Here is a 27,884-nt window from a genome sequence, read left to right as displayed (position 1 = left end):
ATTATAAAGTGCAATAAGAGGTGAGCTCACACAACCCTTAGGTGTTCCTGAAATGGTGAATATGTCTGAATAAGCATGTTCCCCCATGGGTGTCTGGAGCTTAGAGTCAAACTGCCACTCCTACATCACAAGGAAAGAGGTCGATGTCTACGGAGCAGCAATAACCTTACACACATCCAAGCAAACAGCAACCCTGCCTGCAGCAATCAAACTGTATAATACAAAACTGATAAAGCAAAAGATAGATAGCTGAATTTCTGGGGGATTCTTCTGTTGTATAACTTCTGCAGTGTTGTATATTATTGTTGTACATAAAAACAGTGGCATGCAAAAGTTTGGGCACCCCTGGTCAAAATTTCATTAACAGTGAATAGTTTAGTAAATAGAAGATCTACTGATCTCCAAAAGTCATCACTTTAAAGATGCCATATTTCTTTAATATTTTAAGCAAGATAACCTTTTTAATTTCAATCTTTTACAACTTCAAAATAACAAAAGAAGAAAAAGGGCCTGAAGCAAAAGTTTGGGCACCCTGCATGGTCAGTGCTTAGTAACACCCCTCTTGGCAAGTATAACAGCCTCTAAACACTTTTTGTAACCAGCTTAGAGTCTTTCAGTTCTAGTTCGGGGGGATTTTTTTACCCATTCTTCCTGCAAAAGGCTTATAGTTCTGTGAGATTCTTGGGCTGTCTTGCATGCACTGCTCTTTTGAGGTCCATCCACAGATTTTTAATGATGTTAAGGTCGGGGGACTGTGAGGGCCATGGCAAAACTTTCAGCTTCAGCCTCTTGAGGTAGTTCACTGTGACTTTCAAGGTTTGTTTAGGATCATTGTCCTGTTGTAGAAGTCATCCTCTCTTCATCTTCAGCTGTTTTACAGATGGTGTGACGTGTGCTTCCAGAATTAGCTGGAATTTAACTGAATCCATTCTTCCTTCTACCTGTGAAATGTTCCCCGTGCCACTGGCTGCAACACAAGCCCAAAGCATAATCGAACCACCTCCATGTTTAACAGTTGGACAAGTGTTCTTTTTGAGCAATTCTGCACCCTTTGTTCTCCAAACACACCTTTGCTCATTGCATCAAAAAAGTTCTGTTTTAATTGAATCAGTCCACGGGACTTGTTTCCATTTTTTAAACTATGGAAATCATATATAGATATTGTTTTAGTTTTTAAAAAAGTTCTGCATTCTTTCAGCTGTTTACTGTGAGCACGAATTTTTATAAACATTTGTTTATAAACATTTATAAACTCTGCAGGCTGCATGGCTGCACGGGCTGCAGGACAGCAGTGTGCTGTAACCATCAGCCTTGCCCCCACCTGTCTCCTATGTCCCTCAATTTTAATGCACCACATCACACTTATGGGCACTCACATTCACATTCACGGTGTAGGGTTAATGTTTCTCCGTCAGGGATCGGAGAATCATAGTAAGAGGAGGGGTGGTGGGTTTACAACACACTGTAGATACGCATGGCGTGGCTAGTGGGGCCCGGCCCTCCTGGGCTGAGGGTTGGAGCCAGGGAGCCCATTTACATCATGGTGGTGTGGCTGGGTTCCCGGTGTCTGGGGGGTCCCGTGGCCCTGTGGCGGGTGGGCTGGGTGGCGCCCTGGGGGCTCTGTGGGTTCCTGCCGGGTTTCTGCCTCCTGACCGGCTGTGGTTTATGGGCCCTCTGCCAGAGGGTCCCGATGGGGGATTGACTGCTCGTGGCGGCCGCTCTCTCCTGTGTGTTGGTGGGGGCCCGTCCTGGGGGGTTCGGGCGGGTGGCCCTTCGCGGTCCCCTGGTCCCAATGCGCCGGGGACATATGCCTTGCAGCATCGGCTCCTTGCCTCCCGCGTCTGCCCGGGCCTGGGTGGGCTCTCACTACCGTCCGGTCCGGCGTCTGCTGGTGGCCGGCGCCCGGTGCGGGCCCGTCCGGTGCGGTGCTGGTTCTCTCCCCGGGGGCGGTGCCGGGCCCCCGCGCCTGGCTCCTTGGGTCGGGGCGGTCCCTGGGTGCGTCCGTGGGTGGGGGGTGGGGGCGGGCGGGTGCGGGTGGTGGTTGGGGGGGGTGGGGGCGGTCCGCGTCGGGCCCTCCTGCCCCGCCTGTCTGGGGTGTGTCTCTGGCTCTCTGGGGGTGCCGGCCATTGCTGCCCTGGGTCCTTGGGCCTGCGTGGTGTCTGCGGCCTCTGCGGCTCCCTGGTCTTGGGGTCTGGGCGCACCTGCGGTCTTGGGGTGCCATACCGCCCCCCTTCCCCCGCAGGGCTGGCCCTGGACCCTGGTGATGGTTTTCATAAACACATTGGGAGGGTTCAAATACACGCATGCATGTTCGATACTTCAGCTCCGTGATGCATCGCAAAGAACCGATGGGATCACTCCAAAGGGGCCCACTTGCTTCTCAAACCTACCACACCGCGCTGGCAACTCTTCTCTGCAATCGGGCTTTCCCCCTCCACCAAGACTCTCACATTTTTGGTGTTCAGTATAGACTTCTCTTTTGTTTTTGTTTTTCAGTACAGTATAGTAGACATGTATATGTTTATTTTTGATAATCTGCATGGAGCACAACCACCTCAAGGCCACAATACATCAGCTACACTGCCTGTTTCTCCCCTGTTTTTTTTGTTTGTTTGTTTGTTTGTTTGTTTATTTGTCTGTTTGTTTTTCCTCCTTCTTCTCCACATGCACTGTCACTATATAACTCAGGACTTAAGCACCTGCCCCCTCCCCCTCGCTTGTTTCCTTACTTTCCCCTTGACACACTTTGGTGTATCACGGCCCTCTCTGACTCATATTAGGAAGTTTTTCCAATAAAGGCTGTTAGGCTAGTCTCCAGGGAGGGTGGGTGACGGTCACAACCACGCATTATGGGTATAAAATACTTGACTGCAAGATTAACAGTGCATCAATCTTCACAAGAAGCTTACACCCTTTAGTGGCGCTAAGCTATGAAGACCAATGCAGACAAGTAGGAAAAAAAAAAAAAAAAAGAAAGAAAACATGTAAACATTTGTTGGAAAAGTAAGTCAACAAAATGTGGGACACATGGCCATTAAAATGGATGGTTCAGCATGGAGCAGAGAGAACAACAATAAATTTGTTCTATTAACAGTAAATCATATTTTTGACATTTCTTCTCACTACACCACTAACTCTGATTTTAATGCTAACTGAATACAACACACGCTTGTCACACACATCCACAAGGAGGTGGAGGAGACAGTAACAACATTCTGCGTTTTACAAGCAGCAGTTCTCCTAAAAATCTGCAGAAAATCTGGTTATCAGGGAAAAGTTGAGTTCATGGAGCATCATTATGCTGCTTGACCCAAAAAAACAAAAACAAAGAACTCTTCTCTCACATTCTCACATTTACCTCATCATTAGTTCTTCCACTGAACAACCATCAAAGAACCCCAAAGACTCATGGGAGCAGGAATTGGGAACCATATCAGTGGGTGACCAGTGGCAGCATATTTTATGACTAATCCACTCTCTCTCCATCTGTGCTTGGCAGGGCCCAGTACAGTGTTGTAGTGATTGTGCACAAATCTTCAACACACTTAATACAGCGTATAATACTGCTATTATCTGTGGCACTCTGCTGGCCTTGTTCGGAGTCCCTATACAGCCCAATATGTCTAAAGGGATGCAACCTGTTCTCACTTTTACTACCTTATTGGCAAGGCAACTTGTTCTTCTTAAATAAAAGCATGTTGAACCTCCAACTCACAAAAGGTGGGTGAGAGACATTTTATTGTCCATTAGACTGGAGAAACTTAGATTTTCACCTTGAGGGTTCTTCTGAAAGGACTTGGAGACCTCTCCTAAGCCAGATTTCTCCTTAGTCGTCAGTTCAAGGTACACACAGTTTAACTTATTGAGCGTCCTACTTGTGTTTGTCCATGTCATTGAGCTAGTTTGCTGTCTCTGTTGTGTAGCTCTCTGTTGGTTATTTTTTATTTTCTATGTTTTGACAAACTTGCCACTTTTGCGAGTCACTTGCAGTCCATTCAGAATGGACCTGCGACCCACTTTTGGACCACAACCCACCAGTTGGAAACTACTGTCCTAAAACATATTGCATCTATGACCTTGTTGCTTGGTTGTGGAAACTAAACCTCCTCTTTTGTTTGTTTGTTTTGTTGTTTGTGTTTTTTATTTTTTAATGATTTAATTTATTCATTATTTCCTTTCTTTATGTTGGTAGTGTATTGCTAAATTCGCTGATCGCTGAACATAACATTCCTACACATGTTCAGGTTCCAGTGCACGTGTTGCCAACACCAGCGCAAACGGGCCTGACTGTGAAGGGCATATATATAAGCGGATGTGTATAAAGAGGTTTGTATCTTCCATGTCCTTTATTTTGTATTGAGTTGATCCTCGATTCAATAAATATAACTTAAAAAAAAGATTATCGGGGGGGGGGGGGGGGGGGGTTTGTCTTCAATGACAGGGCAGTTTGAAGTGTAAAGGGGGGAGAAAGAAAGAGGGGAAGACATGCAGCAAAGGGCCAGGGGCTGGAATCAAACCTATGGCCTATGGCTACATGGGTCGCCTGCTCTGCTCAGTGAGCAACTGGGCACCTCTCCTACAATCCTCTCTTGATCAATGTCTCTCCATGCACCGTTTGAAAATTTCTTTTACAAAGTCAGTTTGCTTTCTTTCCCTTTTCCTTTCTTTTATTCTTTTCAGCCTTGATTTCCCTTTCTTGGTGAATGACATTACAGTGTACGTTAGTGCTCCAGCAGCATAATCAGTCACACTCTCCAGCAGCCTCTAGCTGCATTTACTGTATAGGCAAATCCTAGTGCAGGGGTGGACTGACCCATTTTGCACCTTTCAGGGGGGTGAGAGACGTTCTACTATTTTTTATGCAAACTTAAGTCTTTCAACTGATTTATGCAGCCACGTTGAAATTCTGGTACTGTAATGATGAACATCAGAACTATATCCAATTTGATTAGCAAGATCTATAGGGTACTGGCTATAGATAATATTTCTAATAAATAACAATAAACTGATAGAAAACCTATTGATAACATTAGGCCATCTGAGGTGAGAATGCATGTGGTCAAATCATTAATGTTATTGAATACATCTGTGCTTTTCCTACTATGACATGTCAGAATGTCTGCCTTAAAAGAGGTCTATCCCCCCACCTGGACTCCAGTTTCTGACGGCAGCAGGCCCACAAAACCAAAGCATTTCAGGTTTAAGTAAGGGAATGTCAATTCGTTAAATGGTGGGCATTTTTTTACAGTGGCATTTTATGTTATCACCAGATTTATTTGTATTATATTTAGTTATAATTTCACATGTACATAGTCATTTTGATCAGTTTCTTACAAAGTAGTTTGAACTTCTTCCAGATAGCTTTAGTTAACCAAACTAGATTTCCCCTTGATAGCTTTGCTGTATCACCTCTAATGTGAAATGACTGGAGGCTTGTAGAGTTATGTTTTTAAAAGTAACTTCCCCAGCACTGTCTCTTTGTGGAAAGCCACGAATGTACCACTGTAGTCATCCCTCAGTTTTAAAGGCACTTTTAGAGTCTGGAATTTAGAGAAGAGGGGACAGAGCCTGAGAGGAAGTTGTAACTGCTCTGGAATTGGAAAGCTGTGGGGCTGTGGCTTTTTTTCAGTATCTTCTAATAATGATACTGTGAGCATCTTGCTTCTACTACCTTTCTTTGATACATGCTCTAATCAAATTCAAACAAACAAAACATTATTTAGGCCTTGAAGGGTAACTTCTGACTTTTTCAACATGGACCCTGTTTTCGCACGTTTGTGTCCAAGTGACTACTGGGAGCAACAATTTTTGAAACTGGTTCAGTACTGAGCGAGACAGCAGCAGATAAACAGGCTGCAATGTAATCACTTGGGGCAATTGCGCATCCTCAATGTATGTCCAGTTGTTTTTGCCACTGACAGGCTCAGATTGTTATTTGAAGTGTCTCACAACATTATGAAAAGAATCCTTACAGAAAAAGACATTTGTGTTATGCAGTTAGATCCTTTTGTTTGACCTGAAACACCCCCAAAATCACCATTGCCAAACCCACCAGACTCCATTTAAATAAACTGTAATTTTAGTGTGTATAAAGCCAGCATATTTGCACATCTACGTATCTGGGTGAATTAAGATTTTATTTCAGCCAAACCAGAGTTGGTGGTTGATGGAATGGTGGAAAATGAACCAAGATGGCTGTTATGAGTTTTATTTTGTTTTTGTGGACTTTGAATGATATCAGTTTTATAATGATAAAATTATTGTTTATTTAAATGGAGTCTGGTGGGTTTGACGACGGCCATTTCTGGGCTGTTTCTGGTTAAACAAAAAGGATCTCACTCTTTAAAAAAATGGTCTATCTCAGCAGGGATCTTTTCCATAATGTTGTCAGATGCTTTGAATAACAATCTGACTCTGTCAGGGGCAAAACCAATCACTTTTAGTGGATGTAAATTGATGAAGCACAATTGCCATAAGTGGTTACATTGCAGTCCGTTTTGCTGCTGCCAGTTGCAGCAGTCTCACTCAATACTGGACTAATTTGCCATTAGCCACTTATAGACCCAAAAACATGAGAAAAGGTTTAGGGTTAGGGTTAAATGGGTCCAGGTTGAAAAATACCAAAGTTACCCTTTAACATATATTTCCTGGTTATAGAGACATACAAAACAAACAAACAAAAAAAAGTTAGAAAACACTTGAAATCAGTTGAAAACTATGGCTAGGAACTATATAAAATGGCACAGATACAGCCAATAGATGGCACTAGAGGGCGAAATCAAAAGTTTCACACAACAACAAACAAAGCAACAGTGGAGGAGGTCATAATATTGTACCTTTCAATGGAGGCAGCATTGTAGACAGTGGTAGTCTGTGCAGCAATTATGCACATACACAAACATGCGGATGGACAATTCTTTTCACTATGTTACTGATTCATTACATTCCACCATCATTTAAATTTCTTCACCATCTCCATCTTCCATAATCCTGTCTGTTTTGAACTACACTACACTGCCTCAGTTTCGTTTCTTATCTGTAAACTCTCAGAGAACATGCAGGAATATGGATAATATGAATGCAGAGTACAGATGACATCGTCTGTCTCGGTCTTCATGTCTAACATCGAGCATAAATGAACCCTTAGGCAGAATTTATACTCCTGCATTGAATTGACACCATACCTATGGCATCTGCCTCCACATAGAGTCTACCCCATAACCTACGCTGTACCCTGACATGTACCTCCCTGGAAATGTAACTACACGTTTATTTGTTTATTTTTGTAAACTGAAACAATTTCCCTCAGTGGAAATGAAGCTTTTATTTACTTTAATTTCACAGATAAAAACAATGAATTTTGTAGATAATAAAGCCTCCACAAAAATAGCATTTCATGTCTTGTGTGTGATGTATCCTTCAGGGATTTATATTTCGGGATTTATCCTGGCTTCATATGAGCAGAGGAAATCTCTGCTTGTCACTAGGCTAATTTATACAATGTAAAATTCCATAGGCTTGTGCTAATAGTATTATCATGTTTGTTTGGAAAACGTGTTTTTAGTATAAGACAGTTGATTTGTTGGTGATCCTTGTGAGTTGTAATGGAGCCAATTTTGTAATGTTACCTTTGTTAAATGTTGCTGTTGTCCCTGGTTTCAAAACCTATGAGAAGAGGAAAAGTTCGCTAGCTAGTAGGCTAATTTATACAATGTAAAATACCATAGGCTTGTGCTAATAACGTTAGCATGTTGTATTTGTGGGGAAAATGTGTTCGGATAAAGACAGGTGTTTGTCTGTGAATATTGCGAGTTGTAGTGAAGCCACTTTGTCTAGCTACTTGTGTTTGAAATTGTCTCTTTAAAGCCTATGTGTGTTTTGGGTGTGTTTTGAATCAACTAAACTTAACAGCACTAGTGTAGTGACTAGTGGTTTGGAAAAAGACACACCACAGCACAAGTATAAATGCTCACAACAGCGTAGGCGATGTGTGTAGGCTACAGCATAGAGTTTACTGCAAGAGTATAACTCCTGGTAAACAGTTAAACTGTTTTTGTGTCCTGGATTTTTTGGGCGGGGCTAAAAGACTGCTCGATGGTGCAATGGAGCAAGCTTGGGATAAGCCCCGCCCATTCACATTATAAGACCTAGAACCACTGAGTTTTTCTGTTGTTTGAAATAATAATAATAAGACTGAGAAGAATAATGCTGATTTTCAGGCAGGTCACTGTCCCCTGTCTCCGAATCTGATTCTGGCTCTGGAAGTTAATGTCTGGCTGTACAAGCCCACCTGCTAGATGGAGCATCCATTGTAGTGTTACAATTAAAAGAGGCTGCAGCTTTCCTGGAAGTGGGCGTGGCTACAGCGCATTCAGCGGACACGCCCCAGCATCTCAGAGCAGAGAATACTGCTCATTTTAAATTATTTTGAACTTGGCGACTTTTTAATCATTAAAATTTGGCTTGGTGCATAGTAACATATTTTTCTGTGGTGTGACAAACTTATTACACATATTTATTTTTGCTTTACACGGACTTAAAAACAGATGTATTATTAATGGATTGAAATGAATAGAGCTTGGCTGTAAGCAGGAGTTCAGGTGGAAAGAAGCTGTTGATATAGAGCTGTCCTTGGTGCTGAACGCCTCAATCCAATTAGCGCTCTCTCTCATTCTCTCTCTCGCTCTCTCTCTCTCTTGCCCAGCTGCTTCACACTCCTCTTTCTCTATCTGCTGTGTGTTTCCCCATGGCTCTCCGCGCTGCGTTTCCCGGGACATTTCCTCTCCTGCGCTGACAGACTTATTAATTCATTTCTTTTCTTTTTTTTCTTTTTGCCAAAATGTGGATCTCCAGCGGTCTCTGTGCTCTTGCAGGCTTCAGGAATCAGCGGCAGGAGGGGAGACGGAGCAGCTGGGATAACTAACTGGGTGCTATGGTGGGACCTCCTGGAAGGGGCAAGAGTTCGGCTTTTCCGAAATATCAGCAATTTCCACAAAGGTGGGTCACATGGACATTCTTTTACTTTACACCTTTAATGTATTATTATTATTTTTTTAATATATATATATATATATATATGAATAACAGTGGCAGGCTGCTATTGGTGACGTTAATTGGATGAAATGGAATAGAACCGAGGCGACTTGGATTTCTGCTGGTTCATATATACTTTGTATCCACTTTTTGTGGAGCTGTACTTTTTAAACTTGCTGTGGGCTCAGATGCATAATCACGGGTTATTAAGCCTGAGTCTCCTTAATCTCTTGACAACGAATTGGACGCTCTCACTTTGGACTTTTATTCTATGTTGTGCAGGAATCAACTGTCTCTGCATTTGGTCTGCTTTAAAAAAGAAAGTGGGGGGAACAAAAAACAGACAGCCATGCAATCTACAATACACATAATTGTTTTTTAAAACAGCTAAGTGAATCGTGGTTTAAGGAAGCAGAGACATAAACTGTAGAGTCAGTTTATTAATGTAGATGTTTGTGTTGCAGAAATGAACTGTCTTTTATTCTGGAGGGGGAGGACTGGATAAGACCCATTTTTAGTGGTGATGTAGCAGCTTGGTTCCTGACGTAGCCGTGTGTCCTATGAGTGTCCCAGGAGAAGATAGACAGTCTATAATTAACTAAGGCAGACTTGAGCCAGGGGAGACGAAGCCTAATGCCACTACTGGGATTTGTGGAACTCCATTACACAATCAGATAAAGGTCCCGCAGTCAGAGGACTTCTAATGGCAACATAAGCCTTTATAGTCCAACAGCAGAAAGGCTTCCGAGTGAAAAAAAAAATGCAGTTTAGATTCCATCCATTATCTGAGAGTGGATTCCTATTGGTATTCATTGCATAAGAAAACCTGTTTGAGGATATACAGTTTCAGTATTCAGCGATTTAATTAGATGATTCTTTCTAATTAAAAATGTCAAAGTTTCCTGTTTTTTTTATGAGTCTCCAGGGTTTAATATCAGGGCTAACACATCACAATGTAATATTTCCCAGTGGAGATACTCAGATTTGCCATTTTGATTTGGTGTTGTGTGTCTGCTACTCACTGAACCAAAAATAATTTACTGTCTGACAGCCTGTAAGTTACAGTTAATTCCAACAGCAGTCCCTGTCTAATAAGGAAAACAAGCCATAGATAGATAGATAGATAGATAGATATTGAGCTGTAATTTACAGTATGTGCCAGCCAAGTACAGTTTGGCAGGAAAGTTCTTGCATATGCAGACAAACAGTGTATGATATGACTCTAAAGTGCACTATATAGATGTGGCATCCATAGCTTCTGCAGTTCCAATCTCTGAACATGCAGGCTGTGCTCTCACATTTGACCGATCCAGTCCACCCACTCCCTAGCTCTGCCCTTTGTAAGCATTCAGTGGGCATGGCCTGATTAACCCGTAAGGGGGCCCAAGGGCAAAAATGAGCTGCTTGGTCCCCATGACCCCTTCTTCCTCCATCTTCTCCTCTACATTGTCTAGTGAGAGGCAGTATAGTAGCTGACGTGATTAAAGCCTTAAAGGTACAGTTGGGAATTTTTATGAAAATAACTTCTTGTTATATTTCCTCAAACTGTCATGATTATTCACACAGAGGTACATGAGACAAATAGTCAGTAAAAAAAATCATGTTCCTCCTCCTACTCTGTGTGCTTTTAATGACATTTGCAGCATTGAGCAAACCTTAATCAAGATTTTGTTAATGCATTGCCTATTTCTCAATTTTTTCAGAGACATATTTTAGTGTACACTTTAGCTGTAAAATTAGAAATTTGGTCCAGCTGGTGAGCATTGCTTAGTTTTAGGGTTGCAGTGATATACTGGTTTTACGGTATGCTGTGATAACAAAGTTGATCTAAGATGAAACTGGATAAATAATCTCCCTTTTATTTTAGCAATTTTCAAAGCGGAGACTATTTTACTCATGCTTTCATTAACAAAATGGTTTTAAGTTTCAGTTATAGTAATAAAACGTTTGTTTTAGCAACAATAACCCCTCTGTTATTCTGACTGATAATAATATAAATTGTGTAATATCATGATACCGTTAAACTGCTGCAACTGCATGAGATTTTCTGAGACCGTTATCGTACCATGAAACTCATACAGTTGCAGCCCTCCTTAGTTTTCAGCTTGACTGTATTCAACATGGTGGCTGAGTCAGAGACTTTCTCATTTTACAGCTAAACAGTAAACTAAAATAGGCTATGTTTCTGAAAACATTTCAGGTGAGAAGTAGGCAACAGACTCTGGATTCACATTTAATCAGCGCTTCCTACACTGTAAAATATTTGTATATTTACAGTAAATTACTGGCTACTAGTCGTATCACTTTCACGGGAAATTACTGTATTATTTTTATAGCAAATTATTGTGAAAGGAGAGCTGTATACTGTCATTCACAGTAGTTATGCCTGCATATTACTGTGATGTAGCAGTATGCTTCTGTAAAAATATTACATTCAGTAGTAATCTCACAGTTAAAGCCTATTACATTACTGTGATAAAACACTATGTTCCTGTAAAATTACTGTATTTAACTATAAATTCACAGTTTATGTTACAGTTATGTACACTGGATTACTTGGATTACTGTGATACTGTGATTACTGTGTACTTTTGTAAAATTACTAGCCTATATTTACCTGCATGAATTTCACAATAAAATTCTGAATACAGTTAAACATCACAGTTCTAGCCTTTAAGGTAATAATAATGTTATTACCATGGCTCTGATTGGTTGTTTTCGTTCACATGTGGTAATGGCATTAGAAGCAATACCAGGAAGCAGAGGACTATCTGTCTCATTTTATACTGTGTGGAAATAGTGACTGTTTCAGCAAATATGACATTGAGTTATTTTGTTATAAAAGCAGCTTTAAGGTGGGCCCTGCTTTATTATGTGATGTTGACACCCTGTCCTGTAGAGATGCACTGTGTTGCAATCAAGACATTCTGTTAATTCAGTTTTGTGGTTATGTTTCATGCTCCTAGTAAATGTACATCAGCACATTGCATTGAAAAGATTTATTGTAGGGTTGGTATTGTGATTTCCAGCTTCTCATGTCCAAGTGTCCCTGAACAAGACATAGAACCGTAAATTGCTCAGATTTAGTTGTTTTTCGCTTTAGGCAAGATGAGTCTATGGCTGAGGATCAGCATGGGCCAGGATCTCATTTGGTCCTCGGGGCCCCTGAAGGTAATCCTGCAACAGTGACACTGTGATTGTATAACTCATTATCTTTACAGCTGTTTGATAGCTGCACATCTTGTGGTCATCAAAGAGGCTCCAGAGGTAATTTAGAAGAATGGTATGATATAATTTACTTCCGCTCAGACTTGAATAATATATGATGTCTTGTTTTTGCAGCCATGGATCTAACCAGGAGTCTAGTGGTGTGAACACAGCCAGGTGAGCGTGGTGGGTCTGGGCAACTTTCCCCCAACCGACCACCATCATCATCTCTTTGAGCCTCACAGGCTCCAGACACTCACACACACCACTGCAACCTGTTTGAGGAAACCCACTCCGACAGTAAGACAGCAGCACACGCAGCGCAACCATGACAGACAGAGTAACCTTCAGCACACCCAAAGTCACCCCGCGGCCCGCCGCAGGTCCAGTGCTCCCCCCTGAGCCCATTGACATCATCCGCATTAAGGCCCGCTCTCGGCGGGTCAGGCTTAATGTTGGAGGTCTCACACATGAAGTCCTGTGGAGAACACTGGACCGGCTGCCCAGAACCCGTCTGGGACGGCTAAGAGACTGCAACACCCACGAGTCACTGTTGGAGATCTGTGATGACTACAGCCTCAGTGAGAATGAGTACTTCTTTGACCGGCACCCAGTGGCCTTCTCCTCCATCCTCAACTTCTACAGAACTGGGAAGCTGCACATGATGGAGGAGATGTGTGCCCTCTCTTTTGGCCAGGAGCTGGACTACTGGGGAATCGATGAGATCTACCTGGAGTCGTGCTGCCAGGCGCGGTACCACCAGAAGAAGGAGCAGATGAATGAGGAGCTGAGGAGGGAGGCAGAGACACTGAGGGAGAAGGACGGGGATGAGGCCGAGCACGGCTGCTGTCCTGACAAGAGACAGAAGCTGTGGGATCTGCTGGAGAAACCCAGCTCATCTGTGGCTGCAAAGGTAACAACAGCTGCACACACACTACACTGACATATTGGTAAAGGAAAATTACACTCTAAAAATGAAGTGTCCAGGCTAAAATAAAAGCATTTTCTAGTTCATAGTTCCTCACCGTGGAATGATAAACAGACAAAGTCAGTTTGTTGTTTATTGAGAGGAGCTCCTTACATAGTGACAGTCTAAAGATGAAGTGGTCATGGTTCAGTATGTGAAAAAAGTTGTATAATGTCTTCTGTGTCTCTGGAGGAACTTGGGTCAAGTCTGCGAAAATAAAATGTGTTGTCATCAGGGTTATCTGACCTCAGGCTTGGAGACAAATGTATTATGTTAGTTGCATTATGGGAATTTAGAATCCATGTTGATTTTTTTTTAAGCTTGATCTATACCAGAAACTAAAAGTCAGAATATCTCTTTCTTTGCTGCACAGATTTCCCCTCTTTTTTAAAGAACTTTTTTCTTCCTTTATTCTGATGAAGGAAGGAGACACAAAAAGACAAGACGCAGAACGTGCGACTCCTTATCTTGACTCAAACCAGCTACTGTAAAATTGCTGTTACATCTTGTTACCAAGACATGACTATTCTTCGTTTTTACTCTGTCTCTTGTGAGTGCCTTAGGTTTATGAAGTGAAATATGTAATTACTGGAGTGCCCAGTTAAAGAGACGTATTCACCTACTGACTGAACTGAGGTTATAGGAACAACATCCAGTAACTGTGGTGCATTTTTCCATTTTTCTTTTTTTACTTTGGAAGTGACTTCTGTTTCTGACTACATTCAGCAAAGCTACACACATGTCCTAACATTTATGGAATCAAATAAGAGACATAAGTATCTGAATTTTAACAACCACTGACAATTTAATTTTTAAATTTAGACACCACTGAATTCATAACATTGAAATATTTTACTTTAAAAACCACATCTGCTTCTATTTGTTCGAAATTCACCACTTTGAAATTAAAATATGAAATTTCTTGATTTTTAGCATCAAAATTTGAATTTTTTTTAATGCTCACAAATTCAGACCAAAAAAAAAACAAAGAGAGAATTAGGAAAACATAGAGTCGGGCTAATTATATCAAATAGGTTAAACTGTGATCTGAAAATTCCCACTGAAAAAAAAAAAAAAAATCTAAAAACTAAATATACATAAATTATATATATATATATATATATGTATATCAATGTTATGAATTCAGTGGTGTTTAAATTTCAATAATTAAGTATTCAGTGGCTGTTAAGATTTAAATACTTATGGCTCTCATTTGCTTCCATACACCACTTTTTCCCCACTGTCATTTTTAAAACAAATAACAGCAGGAGCAGTAATCAGGGCCCCCCTTTAACTTGGATGGAATTAATTGCATAAATAAGTTCCAACACAACACAGACTCAGTCATTCCCCACTAATAAGCAGGATTTAGTTGTTTTTGCATGTTGGACCCACAGTGTAGATCTGTAAACTGTAAAAGGTAGTAGTGTTAAGTCCCAGTCACTCCTGGATTGTGACCGTAGTTCTGTTTCCTGGTGCTCTGCTCTGCCTGCCTTTATACTTAGCCTCGTGCAGCTCCATGAAGAGGCATCAGAGGCCATTGGGGAGCTATCAGGACCATAATCCTCCTTCACCTGTAAAGTACAGACACTGAGGGGAGGAGGATGAGGGATTACCGTGGCATTTTCTCCTGTGCTCTGTCCTGGTGCTCACTAGTGGATAGGTGGTGGGGATTTTATATTTAAAGGGTCAAGTCACCCAAATTGCAACACAAATGAATACAGCATTAAAAAAAAAAAAGAAATCCCACTAACTATGTCTTGAAGCCCCTAATATCTTTCTCTTTGGAGATCAAAACCCAAAGTTGGGTTCCACTGAGGAAGTACCAATGGCTGTCTTGCCTTTATTAGTTATACTCAGTTATAATAAGAGAGTCTGATGCATCAGTAACAAGCTCTTACACAAATCTATTCTTTATTACACCACAGTTTATACATAGAGTTTAATAGAAGATAAGAGGTTGAGTGTTGCTGATAATCCCACCCACACTTAAAGGAGCTATATGTAAGAAATATAAAGCAAATAGTCATAAAATCCTCCTAATATGTCACAGAGACTAAGGAATAATGTTCATATAACATACTGATCTCACCGACAACAATAGTACAGCCAGAATATTCGCATTTAAAAAAATTTTTTACGGTCCGCAAATCATGTTTATGTTTTGAGTTTGTGTTTTGGCCTGTTGCGCCATCCACCGCCGTCTACCAGTCACGCAGTCAGTAGAGTCTCAGCATCAGTTACAGTTACGCCTGAGCTACAGCAGCACGGCAAGCAGCATTAGCAGTGTCCCAGTACATAGCATTAGCAGCCGGCTTCTCCTCAGCTGTATCCCGGTAGCAGCGTTAGCAGTGTCCCAGTACATAGCATTAGCGGCAGTAACCGTTTTGGCCACATTCTTACATACAGTGCCTTTAAGGCTTTATGACATGCCAGCTTTCAATTGTGTGTTTAGACATAGGTGTGTGTGCTCATACAAAATACACAACTTTTGTATCAAATCCTGCAGAAAAGAAGGAACTGGATTTTGTTACTTATAATTTTTTCTTTTCAAAATTACTGTGAAATCTTTAGTTTCCATTGTTTGGGGTAGGTTAATGTGTTTTATGAGGGTAAAGACTTGCTCAGGTTTCTGCTGGTCATGGCAGAGTCTCTGTGGTCCAATTCTTATTCTTTTTTTCATCTAATGAAAAACTAACATAATACATTTCTGTACAGATGAGCATGTTTACTACAAGCTGCTGCACTTAGTCTGTCAAATGAAGAAGCTTTGTGTAGCAGTACACATTAAGCTTAAACACAATCATTTGACAGTTTGTTTCCCACGGTGAGCTTACTGAGCTGGTTTTATTGTCTGCAGCAGAGCAGGCAGACAGCAGATAGACAGCTCCTAAACACACAATCCAAGCAGAGCATTAGTCCAGTACTAATGATGTGACAGCAGTGGGTATTTGTAATAATAATTTTCATACACTACTGATGGTAAATCTTTATCAGAACCAGCTTTAATGGCCATGTCAGTGTGTTCACACACACATGGAATTTGACTCTGGTGTTTTGGTAGTTGGATGTGCAGCCTACTTATATCTATATTGAGAGTGGTGATATTTACATGTTAAAAATAGTGTGTATAAACTGTAAAAGATATGGCATTTACAGGCACATTGAAGTCCAGTGGATATTTGGTGTTACAGGGATTTTTACAGTAAATGAAGGGTGTTAACTGTTCGTTAGACTGATGCCACGTGGAAAGAAATTGCTCTTGTGCCTGGTAATTTGGGCCTACCAGAGGGGAGGAGTTGAAACAAGTTGTGTCTAGGTAGAGAAGGGTCTGCAGCAAGATTACCTGCCTGTTTCCTTACTCTGGAAATGCACAAGTCTTGGATGGAGGGCAGGCTGGCACCAATTATTTTTTCTAGAGTTCTGACTGTCCACTGTAGTCTGCTTCTCCTCTGTTTGGTAGTAGATACAAACCACACTGTGATGTATGTGCAGAAAACAGACAGGATTATTGCTAGGGATACCCCATTCAGAATACCCTAAAGCACAACTAGTGCGATGGAAACTGACACTTATTCTACCCAAAATTGCTCATTATTATTATTCAAGGAAAACAGCCATGATAGAAATGTCTGTGCATCAAACTTTGTTTCCCATTTTCAAAATTCACGTTATTCCTATGCTCTAACACAGTCCAGAAATATTTGTAATAATGAATAACTCTCTCCTAAATCCAAAAACTAGAGCGCTAAAACTCAAATCTGTGATGTCATAGAGAATAAATTCTGGAGCTGCTCCATAGAATATGAATGGTAAATGGCAGTGAAGTTCTAGATGACACTGAGAGCACCCACAATGTAAAAAGAAGGTATTTGTTTTAACTTAAAATCATTAGTGTCTTGGTTGCCTTAAAATTTTCAAGTTGACTGAACAAATTGAGATAGTTTTGTAATGATTCAATTTTCCTTCTCAAATTCAGATCAAAAATTAAGGCAGCCCGCATACTTACTTTTTAAGTTAAAACAAATAGTTTCTTTTTACAGTGTGAGGGAATGTTCTGAGTATATGGGAATGTTTCTGTTTCAGACCTGAGAACACTACAATAGATTTAAGCTCATTTGTATTAAAAGTGTTTGGGGAGGTTTCCTGCAGCTGGGGATGTCCTGCAGGTTCCTTCACAATGATGGTCGTTGGCTGAAACCAGTGTTTGGGCTTTTCAGGGTAACTCCTCTTCGTTACTTTGATCTCTTTTGTCAATGTGTTTTTGGCCTGGTTGTAAAGTAGTCTGTCCCCAGTTCTGCAGGCCTCCTCCTTAGCTTGACAGAGCTGTCTGAAGGTTTTTGCCGGCACACATCCTCACAAAAACTGATGTAAGATGTCACAGTGTCAGAGAGTTCATCCTGTCCTGTAGCTGCACCATAACACTTGAGTCAGTGCAGTGAAAGCAGGCCTGTAAGTCCAGCTTTGCCTTGTTGGCCCATCTCCTCACAGTCTTTACCACAGGCTTAACAGATTTTAGTTTCTGCCTGTAAGTCAGAAGAAGATGAACCAGACAGTGATCAGAGAGTCCCAAGGCTGCATGGAGAACAGAGCAATGGGCATCCTTTATTATGGTGCAGCAGTGGTCCAGTGTGTTATGGTCCCAATTGGGACGTTTGATATGTTGTCTGTATTTTTTATTATTTTTGTCTGGATGTTTTTAGAGGAGAGGAGAGGAGAGGAGAGGAGAGGAGAGTTACCTGTAGTAAGATGGCACTCGTCAGTGTCAAAGTGTGTTCCTTATGAGGGGCAAACAATGAGTGGAGGTCAGCAAGGTTGCCATGTCTCTGAGCGTGATGTCATAGACCAACAATTTGTTACTTTTGTTGGCAGAACCTCATGTAAAGAAAAGTGTTCAGCAGTGTAAATTAGCTGGGGCAAAGGGACACATACACAGAAGCAAGTGGAGGGCGGCTGATATTGTTAATTGATCCCCTGTTTCCAGCTGACTGACTGGAGAACAGTCCAGGCCAACTGCACTGTCAGCAGCAGGAGGAGAGACTGTTCAGAGCCTTGGGTTTAATCAGCTAGATTCACACAGGACCTGATTATCTTTAGAGCTCAGAGTCGGCCCTTTAACGGCTGATTCAACATAAGAAAAACCAGCACGGAAGTTTGAAATCTGTGTGACACTGATGTAAGCTTCTGGGCTGTCAGAAATCTGATTTCTTTGTGGCTACTTTTAAATCATTTAAGTCCAAACGAAAGAATTGATACTTTGTATCTGATAGTTATACAGTTACATTAGTTAAATCAATGATATTAATTATTGCACATAAGAAGGCTGCAGATTTACCCATTTACTAAAGCTGACTTAATTTTACTATGAATATGAACTTGCAGAGAAACCTGTGTGGTAATACCATAGACTGTATACAATAATGTATGCAGCTGCCATGATGTCACTCATTGGTTGATGGACCCCTGTTTTGATGCGTCAAGATGGCATTTTGGGTGTTCCAATCTCGCATTTTTGGAGCCGAGATGGGGAGATAACCATAACGCTAACTGTTTTCTTGGTTAGTATGGTGCATTTACAGCTATAGTTAACTATGATAATGCTAATGCTTATTTCTACTAGCCAAAAGAGTTTCTGAAAACCATCTAAACAAAATGTGCTCACTGAAAGAAAATGACTATGTGCCTCCTTTAGCCCTGATCACACAGAAATTAGTAGCTAGTTCCTAAAATGGACAGACAGAGGGTACTTGCTGTAGCTCTGGTTGAGAGTGAGAGGCTGTCAGCAAATAGTTTGTTGGGCACAGGGAAATGGAGATCTGTGTGGGTACATGTGACCCTAAAAAAAGAGGGTGGATCCCAGGGAGTACCACCATTTGGTCCAGGATCTTCATCTCCATGATGACCCTTTTAAGTACTGCACTTACATGCTTCCAAGCCTGCTGTTGTCTGTTGAGATGGTGGTAACTGTAAAGTCATATAGCTCTGGGTATCCAGCTACCACTACCACCAGTTTCTCTTCCATTGTTAACCAACTGTAAACTTGTTGTCATGACCACCAGAGAACATCCGATCAGACAATGGGAAAACAGTGCAGATGACGTGGGGAGCTTTTCAGCTCTGAGTTGAAGTTTTCTCAACTCGAGGAGTTCAGAGTGCTCTGGAAAACATGGCAGGCACCTAGAGTGCAGAAGTATGAGGCACGAAGCAATGCAAAAACAGTGAGCAAATGCTTCATTCTTATTAAAAACAATTACAAAAAAAAGACATCTCAGCTGATAAAACACTTTCTGTGTGATTGGGGCCTTATATGGTCTTTAGTAAAACCAAATGCTGAACAAGACTTTTTAGACAACTAAAACTTTACAGTTAACTTTAATAAACACTGATATGACAACAGCTCCTGCTACGTCTATACTTTGTCAATCTGGTGTTAAGCCATGGTTACAGTACCTAACCAATGTTAGTAGTAATAGTTTAGTGGCTGTGGTGGTGACTTCTCAGTGGCCAGCACCCACCTGTCACTAAACGGGTGAGTTATAAAAAAATTCACCCCCTGTACGGTTGTCATGAAGGGAGAAATTTGCTATTGAAACCAAAGTTACCAAGCTGCAAACATGTTTATTTCTGCTGTAGAGTTGGGCATTTTAACATGGTGGTCCACAAATGAAAAGGAGATGTCACAGTAGCTACATCCACTATATACAGTCTGTGGGATTGACTCACTCTTGGAGCCAGCTTCAAGTGACCATTGGAAGAACTGCAGTTTTTGGCACTTCTGTGTTTAATTTAGTTTTCAGCCATGCATGAGTGAAACAATTGCCAGACAGGCACATTTTCAAAAGTCATCAGTGGTGCTAAATTGTGTAATTCAAAATTTTATTATTAAACTTTTTAAAAAATTTTTTAGAGCTTGTGTGTTTCTGCTGTGCATAGGAGTCTTGTGAATCTTGCTGTCTTGTGAATCATAGAAAACCCCCGTATCTGACAATATGGATAACAATAGCAGTAAACAGAGAGTCATGTAAATTGTAACAAGACATATGGCATGCATATGGAGTATATCTTTGACAATAAAAGTCCAGTTTCCAGGTAGTTGATCGCTCTATAAATACAACAGTGCTGGCCTTCACAGGTCCATGTGACCGTGTTGGAACCGTAGTGTCAGCAGTAGGGAAGCTGCTTAGGCCTCTGTGCACTGACACCAGCCGTGTGTCACTCTGTCGCAGCAGTGATGCAGCTCAGCTCTCAGCAAATAGGAGGGCCTCTTCCTGGTGACATATACAGCTCAGTGCTACCTCTGATTAGAATAGAAGCATGACCTGGCCATTTAGAAAACATGGTGCAGCATTTGTTATGGAGCAAACACATACACATACACACACACACACACACACACACACACACAGTTCAGAGTCCAGATGGACAACTATCTATGATAGTTTTGAGTGTTATTGGATAATATGAATATTAAATGTTCCAATAATAGAGATTAGTTTCCTACACTTTACATAATCCGTGTAATCTTCTTATTTTTGACTCTGATTATATTTTTTGACATGTTCCCTATCCTTTGTAGTGAGTCTCACACACACAAACAGGATTGTTTCATTTCCGTTTCGTTTCTCCTCTCAAACAGTCGGTCAAATGTGTTGAATGCTGCTGGCTAGACATGTTAGTAATTTTACAACTGCTCCAAAAATATTATAGAGCATAACAAGATCAGACATGTATATTATCTCATCCTGTACACAGTTTGAAATTTACACACACAAACATGCGCACACGTACACGCACACACACACATACACACACACACACACACGCACACACACACACACACACACACACACACACACACACACACAGAGTTTGACTTAGGAGTATAGCTTAATCTCCTTTGGGGCTTTTACCAGTACTGCTGCTTCTGCAAATAGACTAACTGTTGGCAGGTTGGATAGTCTGTCCTGTCCACTGTCTGACCTGCAGAAGGGAAGAAGGGGAGAATTAAGAACACAGTGCAATAAAATCTTTTATCCAATGACAATATCACCTTTTTTTTCATCCAGTGTGAAAAAGGGCCCAAACTATGCAATTACTGTAAGTCACAGACTGCACCTGCCCACAGAGAGGGTAGTCTTACAGTCATCAGCTAAACATTTTTAACCCTATAATTCAAAAATTGAACAAAGTAGAAAAAAGTGAACTATCCGAACATTAAAAAAAAAACCCAAAACTGTACAGAATAACAAGTCATCTAGAATTTCAGTCTAAAAACATGGCATTATTGTGTCTGTTCTCCACATGAGATAAGCCTGATATCCTTAGTTTTTAGCATTTCTTAGCATTGGGCCTCATGCAGCAACATTCTCCTAAATTTCTCACATTTCACCTCTAAGTTTGTGTTAAGAGAAAAATAAGAGGAGTCAACTCCAGATGCACCAAACATTCTTAACAGTCCAAATCTGCTCTGACCCTGGTGTGCTGAATGATGAGCCCCACTAGACAAAAAGTCACCTATTAGCATTAGTAACACCCCCTAAACACTATTTAAGGGCAAGTGTTGTGCCGTGTGCAAAGACTTTGGCAAATGCCCAAGACTGGATAGATGCCACCAAAAAAAGGCTGTAAGAAGAAGCACTACAGCAGTAGCGAAACTGATGTACTGTTAAATAAACTTAAAGTAAGTAAGTACTGGTGTTACAGGAAAACCAAAAACCAGTGTGTGTCAGCTGCAGTGGTGGAGGAAGCATTCAGATTTTTTACTAAAGTAAAAGTACTAATACCACACTGTAAAATACTTTGTTACTAGTAAAAGCTCTGCATTGAAAATGTTACTGAAGTACAATCTGGGAAAATATGTTGAAGTATTCAAAGTACGGAAAAGTATAATAAATGTCATAAATCAAAATAATTTAAATGATTTAAAGGAAAAGCAACAAGTCTTCATACATTTATATGAAAAGCTGGAACCATGAAATGTTTTTTGCAAAATGACTTTACTAGCAACTATTTTGATATTGATAATTGGAAAAATTGCCAATACATTTCCTAATTAATCGTCTGATTGTTTCAGCTGCACTTGTGTATTTTCATATGGTTCGTTTGCAAAAATCTTAATTTGTAAGGTAACTAGTAGCTAAAGTTAACAATTAATAGTAGTGGAGCACAAGGTACAATGTTTCCCTCCAAAGTGTAATACAGTAGTTAAAAGTGGATGAGATCAAATGATGAGATAAAAACAATCAACTAAAGTTAAAAGTTTCCCAAATCTGTACTTAAGTTAGGGTTGTCAAAAGTATTGATACTCTGAAAAGTATCAATACTCAAACGCTGTATCCGGATACAATACTAATTTACAAAAGTATCGATACTAACAGTGCACGCCACCTCAGCGCCTGTCGGTTGCACGCGATGGGTCCGACGGACATGCGCTGTGCAGGCAGTATCTGGCAGGCACAGAGCCCTCGCTGCAACCCGGCTTGTTGTCGTCGCTGTGCATGCATGCACACATTTCTGTTGCTGTAATATGGCCAGCGCGGCTGCAGGAGGATCAGAGCAGCCAGTTTTGGTCAAAAATGATAAAGGAAAAAGCGCTCTTTGGAAATATTTAGTGACGTGAACACAGCACGCTGCAGACGGCAGGTACAGCCCCTCCCCTCACTAGCAGCTGAGCAGCTGGTGTCTCCAGCATCAAACTAAAATATAACTTCTAACGTTAATGTGGGAGCTAAGCAGAAAACTTTATCAGTCATGCCCCTCTGTAACATTAATAGACAATGTTAGTTTAACAGGACAACACAATTATGTGTGTCTGAAAAGTTATGTTAACTGTAAAGTCACAGATTGAAGCTGAAAAAACGTTTGGTTTCTCCCGTAACCCCTGGTTCTCTGATCACATAGTGAGGTAGAAACAGGAGCATCCCGAGCCTAAACTACCAACTCTATTTGATCAGCAACGAAAATATGGTGCCAATTCACCAGAAGCACAGAAAATAAACAGGGCTGTAGATAAATACATTTGTATGGACAGATCTTGTTTCTGGTTGTTTTTTATTTTGGGGGGATTTTTTGTTGTTATCATTGATGTTACTGTTCTGGGGTCCGTTTCACAAAGCAGGTTCAACAAACTCTGAGTCTAATCCTGAACTCTGAGTTGATCTACTCTGAGATAGGAAACTCTGAGTTTCCGGTTCCAGAACAGCTGATTTGAATCAGTTTAATCAACTCGGCGTAGTTTCACCTGGAGTTAAGCACGTGCACCACAACTATAAAAAGCCAGCATCAATGGAGCCCCGATTTGATGAGTCACCATGGCAACGGGGAAGAGGAGGGCTGCGTTTTTCACCCCACTAGAATTAGAAATCTTAATGCACTTATACAGCGAGTTTGCACACGTTTTCAAAAAGAAGCGCAACACTGCTGCAGCTGCAAAAGAGAGGCAGACGGCGTGGGAGAACATTGCTGATTAAGTTTAAATGTAGTCCTTTGCAATCACAATAATATTACAGGGGAAAACTGCTTGAATGGTAGCCTATTAATTTATTTCATTTAGGTGCAATCCCGCGGGGGAGAAGCGCGCTTGGCAGCAGTTTAGGATTAAATATAAAAACAAAGCCAATTGTTCAAACAGGTAAGGCTCAGCATAATCTCATGGGGGTACCTCATTCTGATCATGTTTTACATTGTAAAGTAAATATTAAGTGGCTGTTTGACTGTGCAGTTGTTTTATCCCCAACATAATGCTGTTTTCACACACATAAATGTCTTCTCATCTATATCATGTTCTGTTAAATAATTAAGCCTATTTAAACTAACACAGACTTCTACTCAGCCAACAGAAAGAAGGCAGATGCCCATAAAACGAGCACACTATTCTGACCGCCCTGCATACAGTTGCCTTACTCAAGTGCTCAGCATATCCGACATTGTACAAAAAACTTCCATTTGCAAAGGAACACAGTGCATTTTTATACAGTCTATGAGCGCAACACACAATATCTGCTGGGATGTGAGAGCATGACTACGATTGGTAATGTTGCAAATGTAAGGATGGATTAGGTTGTGTATGTAGATGATGGACTGTGACGTGAAACGGTACCGCTCAAAAAGATAATTGTGTGGAAATGCTAAAACATCTATGCGCGGTCTGATAACCATCTCCTGACGAATATTTAATTCTCTGCGCAGTAATGCTGCACCTTCATCCACGGGATCGTTATCAAAAGGACATGCCATGTTAGTGAAAAAAGTCGCCACCTACTGTGCCTAATGGACTTCTAATACTGACTCTGATTTTTTAAATGATTTTTTTAAAAGACAGACGGCAGAATTAGGCTATGCCAAAACTCGCCTGCTGACTGAATGAATGAGGAAATCAAATGGAGTGTGTGGCTCTGAAAGAGGGCGGAGACAAAGAGAAACTCTAGGTTCATTGAGAAAAACCTGGTCCCGACCAGGTTAGGTTCATAGAGTCTGTTACCCCTCTTTCTCTGGTTTGAGTTACCTCCCTTTTTGAAACAGAAAACTCAGAGTTTCCCTCATTTCAGGGTTAACAGACTCTGAGTTTTCACTAAATCTGCTTTGTGAAACGGACCCCTGATCTTTATTTAAAAATGACATGCCTCTTAATTTTTTGCTGCTGTATCAACAATGGTATCGAGTATTGAATATTTTCCTGGGTATCGATATCGAGTTTGAAATTTTAGTATCGTGACAACCCTAACTTAAGTACAGTACTTGAGTAAATGTACTTAATCGCATTCAACCTCTGCTCAGCAGAGGGACATCCAGTAACTGAAATTTCAGTAACTGGGATCAATGGACCAAGTATAGTAGGATTTCTTTAGCCCTGAATTTCTTTAAAACATAATTTAAATTTGATTACATGATATTTTTGCATTTTTGAAATGTTTCTCTAACATAAAACTTATTTTTCTTTACACTGGACAACAATATGTGGACCATGAAAATGAGATGTGTGTCTCTTATCTTGGCAAGAATGCACTCGACTGCTCATAAAATGTTCTCTTACCGAAGAGAAGAGCAAAAGTAAGAAAACACTGGTGAATCCCAGAAATCATTGGGTCCTAACAAAATAACAAATCGTAGACACAAACAGAAAGTAAGAGAAAATGTATTTGTATATGTTTCTCACGAGGCCAGAGGCACAAGGTAGTTTTGAGGGGCCCCAGTGCACGCTATTATGATGGGCCCTAGTACATGCAATTGTGCACGTCGTCTTATCACATGATCAGAGACTTGCAACATACAGTACAGGCCAAAAGTTTGGACACACCTTCTCATTCAATGCGTTTTCTTTATTTTCATACTATTTACATTGTAGATTCTCACTGAAGGCATCAAAACTATGAATGAACACATGTGGAGTTATGTACTTAACAAAAAAAGGTGAAATAACTGAAAACATGTTTTATATTCTAGTTTCTTCAAAATAGCCACCCTTTGCTCTGATTACTGCTTTGCACACTCTTGGCATTCTCTCCATGAGCTTCAAGAGGTAGTCACCTGAAATGGTTTTCCAACAGTCTTGAAGGAGTTCCCAGAGGTGTTTAGCACTTGTTGGCCCCTTTGCCTTCACTCTGCGGTCCAGCTCACCCCAAACCATCTCGATTGGGTTCAGGTCCGGTGACTGTGGAGGCCAGGTCATCTGCCGCAGCACTCCATCACTCTCCTTCTTGGTCAAATAGCCCTTACACAGCCTGGAGGTGTGTTTGGGGTCATTGTCCTGTTGAAAAATAAATGATCGTCCAACTAAACGCAAACCGGCTGGGATGGCATGTCGCTGCAGGATGCTGTGGTAGCCATGCTGGTTCAGTGTGCCTTCAATTTTGAATAAATCCCCAACAGTGTCACCAGCAAAACACCCCCACACCATCACACCTCCTCCTCCATGCTTCACAGTGGGAACCAGGCATGTGGAATCCATCCGTTCACCTTTTCTGCGTCTCACAAAGACACGGCGGTTGGAACCAAAGATCTCAAATTTGGACTCATCAGACCAAAGCACAGATTTCCACTGGTCTAATGTCCATTCCTTGTGTTTCTTGGCCCAAACAAATCTCTTCTGCTTGTTGCCTCTCCTTAGCAGTGGTTTCCTAGCAGCTATTTGACCATGAAGGCCTGATTGGCGCAGTCTCCTCTTAACAGTTGTTCTAGAGATGGGTCTGCTGCTAGAACTCTGTGTGGCATTCATCTGGTCTCTGATCTGAGCTGCTGTTAACTTGCCATTTCTGAGGCTGGTGACTCGGATGAACTTATCCTCAGAAGCAGAGGTGACTCTTGGTCTTCCTTTCCTGGGTCGGTCCTCATGTGTGCCAGTTTCGTTGTAGCGCTTGATGGTTTTTGCGACTCCACTTGGGGACACATTTAAAGTTTTTGCAATTTTCCGGACTGACTGACCTTCATTTCTTAAAGTAATGATGGCCACTCGTTTTTCTTTAGTTAGCTGAATGGTTCTTGCCATAATATGAATTTTAACAGTTGTCCAATAGGGCTGTCGACTGTGTATTAACCTGACTTCTGCACAACACAACTGATGGTCCCAATCCCACTGATAAAGCAAGAAATTCCACTAATTAACCCTGATAAGGCACACCTGTGAAGTGGAAACCATTTCAGGTGACTACCTCTTGAAGCTCATGGAGAGAATGCCAAGAGTGTGCAAAGCAGTAATCAGAGCAAAGGGTGGCTATTTTGAAGAAACTAGAATATAAAACATGTTTTCAGTTATTTCACCTTTTTTTGTTAAGTACATAACTCCACATGTGTTCATTCATAGTTTTGATGCCTTCAGTGAGAATCTACAATGTAAATAGTCATGAAAATAAAGAAAACGCATTGAATGAGAAGGTGTGTCCAAACTTTTGGCCTGTACTGTACATATTACCCAACAATCATCATGGCATATCTGTATATGTCAAAAAATACCAAAGGAAATAAGAATTTATGAATTTAATTTGACAATTTTAATAGTTTATAAGAGTTTATTTGGAATAAACATATCATTTTGTTTTAGATGCTATTGATTGTTTTACAAAAAAAAGAAAAGAAAAAAGATGGGTTTGCTTTTTTAAGGGCATAGACAGCAAATGGCAGTGTAATTAATTTAATGAGAGTTCTTCTTTGAATACAGGCATATTTCCAAGTTGGCAATCACTCTTAAGGGCCCATTCTCCACCCAACACATTGTTGGAGGGCCCATGGATGGAAATAATTAATTACATACTTTTATAGTGACTTAAGCTACCACGAGGTAACCACTGCTAGGTTTTACGAGGTTGACTGAATTTAACAAACAAAGACATTTAATCATTGATCAATGACTGACAGCTACCAGAATGACAGACATCACCTGGGCTTTAGGGGGAGGATCTTGTGTCTGGTGCAGCACTGCAGGAAGTACTTATTCACCCAGAGCACACACTGTGATGTCTGTCTGTGTGATGAACCACTGGCCCATAGCTGACAGAGAGGTCTCACGCTGCCCTCCACTTATCACTTCAGTCTTTCTAAATGATTTCGTTTTGGTGAAAAAGATTTCCTGCAGCTCATAAAGGGGATGTTTGTGACCATAAGTGGTTGTTGGGGTTTTTTCTTAATGTTCAAACTAGTTCTTAACTACACAATTTTGAGAAGCAGTTTTGCTTTCTTGTGGAAA

General features: G+C 40.9%; 1 protein-coding gene across 1 annotated transcript in view; it reads left to right on the top strand.

Moving 5' to 3' along the window:
* Window positions 1-8,533: 8,533 nt before the first annotated feature.
* Window positions 8,534-27,884, top strand: part of LOC117271679 (potassium voltage-gated channel subfamily B member 2-like) — a 43,859-nt gene continuing 24,508 nt past the window's right edge. The window contains exons 1-2 of the mRNA XM_033650008.2: window positions 8,534-8,997; window positions 12,376-13,153. Of these exons, the coding sequence (XP_033505899.1) occupies window positions 12,569-13,153 (585 nt within the window). The 5' untranslated portion in view covers window positions 8,534-8,997; window positions 12,376-12,568. The remainder of the gene's footprint in view (window positions 8,998-12,375; window positions 13,154-27,884) is intronic.

This window comes from Epinephelus lanceolatus, chromosome 12, assembly GCF_041903045.1.
Source record: "Epinephelus lanceolatus isolate andai-2023 chromosome 12, ASM4190304v1, whole genome shotgun sequence".
Classification (NCBI taxonomy): Eukaryota; Metazoa; Chordata; class Actinopteri; order Perciformes; family Serranidae; genus Epinephelus; species Epinephelus lanceolatus.
The sequence above is the reverse complement of the archived record's forward strand: the minus strand, read 5'-3'. Positions and strand labels throughout refer to the sequence as shown.